Below are 4,850 nucleotides of genomic sequence, written 5' to 3'. Positions count from 1 at the left end.
TTGAATGATTCTTATGTTTATAAGATATCACTTGGAAAAGGGATTTTATAAACAAGAAAGGGAAAAATACATCGATGGTATTTATAGAGTTCGGGAGGACATATATTGCTATTGAAGCTATTAAGAGAAATTAGTGCTTATTGTGTTATTTAATTATAGATTGTTGACGGGGACGTTACAATCTTTTGTTAGATAATTAGTGTCTACTTAGCAATCGGAAGATGGAGTAGAGAATTTAGAATTCTTGGCTAATGAATAAGAATGACATTTATAATATAGCTACACAAAATAACACATGGTGGATAGTTGCGTGAAATCGGACCTCTAGATCTTTTATTCTATTGTTATTTGCACAAGTTTGTTGTGATATTTTATTTAAATCCTTTGTCAATTTAGTTATTCTCGCAAACAAATCATTTAATCAATTTTTCTAAATAAAATTGAGACTATTTTAATTACAAGCATTAATATACATTTATATATATACTCCTCGTGGGATCGACACTTGTACTCAAAAATACATTTTATTATAACTTGACGTTGTGCACTTGCAAGCAATTAAGAAAACATGCAACAAGTTTTTGGCGCCGTTGCCGGGGAGTATTTATTTTAAATTTATATTAGTATTGTTACCAATTGGTCTTGATTTTAATTTAGAGCTGTTTTTATTGGATTATATTAAACATTGATTTGTTTTTATTTTTGTTTGATAGTGCATGCGAAGATCTCAAAATCTTGACTTGCTTATCTTTGATCCTGAGATCGAAAGAACTGCAAGAAGATTAAGAAAGGCAAGAAGAGAAGAGATTCAAGCAATGGCTGACAACAGAGATAATGAAAACCCACCCCCTGCAATACCCATCAGAGATCATTTTAGGCCGGTACTAAATGCTCATTATTCGGGCATAGCACGAGGGACTATTAATGCAAACAACTTTGAGCTCAAACCTGCATTGATAAACATGGTTCAACAGAATCAGTTTGGGGGAGCCGCTACTGCAGATCCTCATCTACATCTCAGAACATTCCTTGAAATTACTGACACGGTAAAAATAAATGGTGTTTCTGATGATATAATTCGATTGCGTTTGTTTCCTTTTTCTCTTAGGGATCAAGCAAGAGGATGGCTCCAATCGCTTCCTTTGGGGAGTATCACTACATGGCAGGAGTTAGCAACCAAGTTTCTTGCTAAATATTTTCCACCTGCAAAGTCTGCACAGTTGAAAATTGAGATAAGCACTTTTAGGCAGACTGACTTTGAGCAATTATACGAGGCATGGGAACGGTATAAGGAGTTGTTAAGGAGGTGTCCAAACCATGGTTTTGAAGATTGGGTACAGATTGAATTGTTTTACAATGGTTTGAATGGACAAACAAGAGGCACTGTCGATGCAGCAGCTGGTGGCACGATATTTGCAAAATCACCTGATCAAGCATATGATTTGCTTGAACAGATGACCATTAACAGTTATCAGTGGCCGTCTGAGAGGTCGGGAGTAAAGAAGCAAGCTGGAATTTATGCCATAGATCCTATTACATCACTCACCGCTCAAGTTTCAGCTTTAACAACTCAAATTGCAGCTATGAATAAGGCTAGTACATCAGAGGTTGAAAATGCATCGGTTGTTACTGAAGAACCACATATTCCTGATGAAGCTCATTATATCAACAATAGGAATTTTGGTGGCTACGGAGGATATCGAGGTAACCCTCCCCCTAACACTTATCATCCTGGCTTGAAAAATCATGAAAATTTTTCTTATGCAAACAATAAGAATGTGTTGAATCCTCCCCCGGGGTTCAATACATCAAAAGGGGAGGGAAAGCCTTCGTTTGAGGATTTGGTAGGTACATTTGTGGCTGAATCTGGGAAGAGGATGGCTAGAACTGAGTCTCGGCTTGATAGCATGGAGACTCACATAGGAAACATGGGTGCTACGATGAAATCTTTGGAGACGCAAATTGGACAGTTGGCTAATGCTTTAAGAGATCAGAACAGGGGTCAATTTCCGAGTAATACGGAAGTTAATCCAAAAGAGCTGTGCAAGGCAGTCACTTTGAGGAGCGGAAAAGAATTGGAGGTTCAAAGTCCCAAGAAGATGGTGGAAAGTGAGAAGTCAGTGGAAGATGTTGAGTTTGAGGTTATAACAGAGAAGAAAGTTGAGGACTCTAAGACAAAAGTTGTACAACCTCCTGCATTTAAGCCTACCATTCCATACCCTCAGAGGTTCAAAAAGAAGAGTTTAGATGATCAATTTGCAAAATTCCTTGAAATTTTTAAGAAGATACACATCAATATACCATTTGCTGATGCATTGGAGCAAATGCCCAACTATGCTAAGTTCATTAAAGATGTGATGTCTAAAAAGAGGAAGCTGCAAGAGTTTGAGACTGTGAAGCTTACTGAGGAGTGCAGTGCCATCCTACAAAAGAAACTACCACAAAAATTGAAAGATCCAGGGAGTTTTACTATTCCTTGTTTTATTGGTGGTTCTCATTGTAGTAAAGCTTTATGTGATTTAGGAGCAAGTATTAATTTGATGCCATTTTCTATTTTTAGGAAATTGGAGCTTGGAGAAGTTAAACCAACTACTATCACCCTACAGCTTGCAGACAGAAGTCTTAAGTATCCAAGTGGGATCGTCGAGGATGTATTGGTAAAAGTGGATAAGTTTATTTTTCCTGCAGACTTTGTGATTCTAGATATGGAAGAGGATAATGATGCTCCATTAATCCTTGGGAGACCGTTCCTGGCAACTGGAAGGGCATTGATAGATGTGCATAAGGGTGAACTCACCTTGAGAGTTGGTGGAGAAGAAGTCATTTTCAATATCTATCATGCCATGAATGGATCAAATGAGGTAAGTACTTGTAAAAGCATTGATGTTATAAACTCATGTGTATCCTTTGACTGTGCAGGAACTAGGGACCCTTTGGAGAGTTGCTTGGTTGGAACTGCTGAAGCTGTTAGTGAAGACGACTGGGAAGTGAAAGAGCAACTGGTGGCTCTTGAAGTATTGCATAAAGAAAAGAAAACGAATGTGTTGATTGAGGAGTTGAACGTCGACGAGAAAATAGAGGTAATATCACCCTCTCCTGATTTGAAGGAACTGCCAAGCCACCTATGTTATGCATTCTTAGGAGAGAAGTCGACATATCCGGTAATCATATCTTCCTCCCTTACTATTGATGAAAAAGATAAATTATTGAGAGTATTGAGGGAATATAAAACTGCCTTGGGATGGTCGATTTCTGATATTAGGGGAATTAGCCCCACTATATGCATGCATAAAATTTTAATGGAGGAGTCATATACTCCTTATGTGGACCATCAGAGGAGATTAAATCCGGCAATGAAAGAAGTAGTGAAAAATGAGGTGCTTAAATTGTTGAATGCTGGTGTGATATATGCTATTTCTGATAGCAGTTGGGTGTCTCCTGTACAAGTTGTACCGAAAAAGGGTGGAATAACTGTGGTTAAAAATGAACATGATGAACTGATATCTACTCGTACTGTAACTGGTTGGCGAGTTTGTATGGATTATAGAAAATTGAACAATGCCACCCGAAAAGATCATTTTCCATTGCCTTTTATTGATCAAATGCTAGATAGACTTGCTGGTTATTGTCATTATTGCTTCTTAGATGGTTATTCAGGTTATAACCAGATAGCTATAGCACCAGAGGATCAGGAAAAGACTACTTTTACGTGTCCCTATGGCACGTTCGCTTTTAGGAGAATGCCTTTTGGGCTATGCAATGCACCGGCCACTTTTCAGAGGTGTATGATGGCTATATTTGCAGACATGGTGGAGGAAATCATGGAAGTCTTCATGGATGACTTCTCGGTATTTGGCTCTTCATTTGATCATTGTTTACATAACTTATCCCTTGTGTTGCAGAGATGCCAAGAAAAGAACCTAGTTCTTAATTGGGAAAAATGTCACTTTATGGTCCAAGAGGGCATTGTCCTGGGACATAAAGTATCATCTAAGGGATTAGAGATGGATAGAGCCAAGGTGGTTGCAATTGAAAAACTTCCTCCACCAAAGAACATCAAAGGAATAAGGAGCTTTCTAGGACATGCGGGGTTTTATCGGAGATTTATTAAAGATTTTTCTAAGATCACTAAACCCTTATGTAATTTGCTTGGAAAAGATTCCACATTCATATTTGATGATGATTGTTTGCAGGCTCTCGAGAAAATCAAGAGGGCATTGGTGACAGCACCAATCATGATAGTGCCGGACTGGAAGGAGCCCTTTGAGCTGATGTGTGATGCAAGTGACTATGCCGTTGGTGCGGTATTGGGCCAAAGAAGAGAAAGGATGTTTAGGGCAATTTATTATGCAAGCCGTACTATGGATGCTGCACAGCAAAATTACACCACGACTGAAAAGCAGATGCTTGCTGTAGTATTTGCCTTCGATAAATTCAGGCCATATCTGATCGGCACAAAGGTAATTGTTTTTACTGACCATGCAGCCATTCGCTACCTATTTGCCAAGAAGGATGCGAAACCACGCTTGATAAGGTGGATACTGCTATTGCAAGAATTTGACTTTGAGATCAAAGATAAGAAGGGAAGAGAGAATCAAGTGGCTGACCACTTGTCAAGACTTGAGCTAGAGGTTAGGAAAGAAGAAGGAGTAATACAGGAAACATTTCCGGATGAACAACTCTTCGAGGTAAGTTCAGTACTCCCTTGGTTCGCTGACATTGCGAATTTCTTGTCTTGTGGTATTCTTCCTCCAGATCTGAACCACCATCAGAAAAAGAAGTTCTTCCATGATATCAAATTTTTCTTCTGGATGATCCTTGTGTGTATAAGAGATGTGCTGACCAAGTGA

At 38.7% G+C, this 4,850-nt stretch overlaps 1 protein-coding gene across 1 annotated transcript; it reads left to right on the top strand.

The window, feature by feature from the left end:
* The first annotated feature begins 479 nt into the window (after window positions 1-479).
* Window positions 480-4,850, top strand: LOC140982066 (uncharacterized). Its single transcript, XM_073448478.1, has one exon. The coding sequence runs from the start codon at window positions 717-719 to the stop codon at window positions 4,848-4,850; it is 4,134 nt and encodes a 1,377-aa protein (XP_073304579.1). The 5' UTR covers window positions 480-716.

This window comes from Primulina huaijiensis, chromosome 8, assembly GCF_012295235.1.
Source record: "Primulina huaijiensis isolate GDHJ02 chromosome 8, ASM1229523v2, whole genome shotgun sequence".
Classification (NCBI taxonomy): Eukaryota; Viridiplantae; Streptophyta; class Magnoliopsida; order Lamiales; family Gesneriaceae; genus Primulina; species Primulina huaijiensis.
The sequence above is the reverse complement of the archived record's forward strand: the minus strand, read 5'-3'. Positions and strand labels throughout refer to the sequence as shown.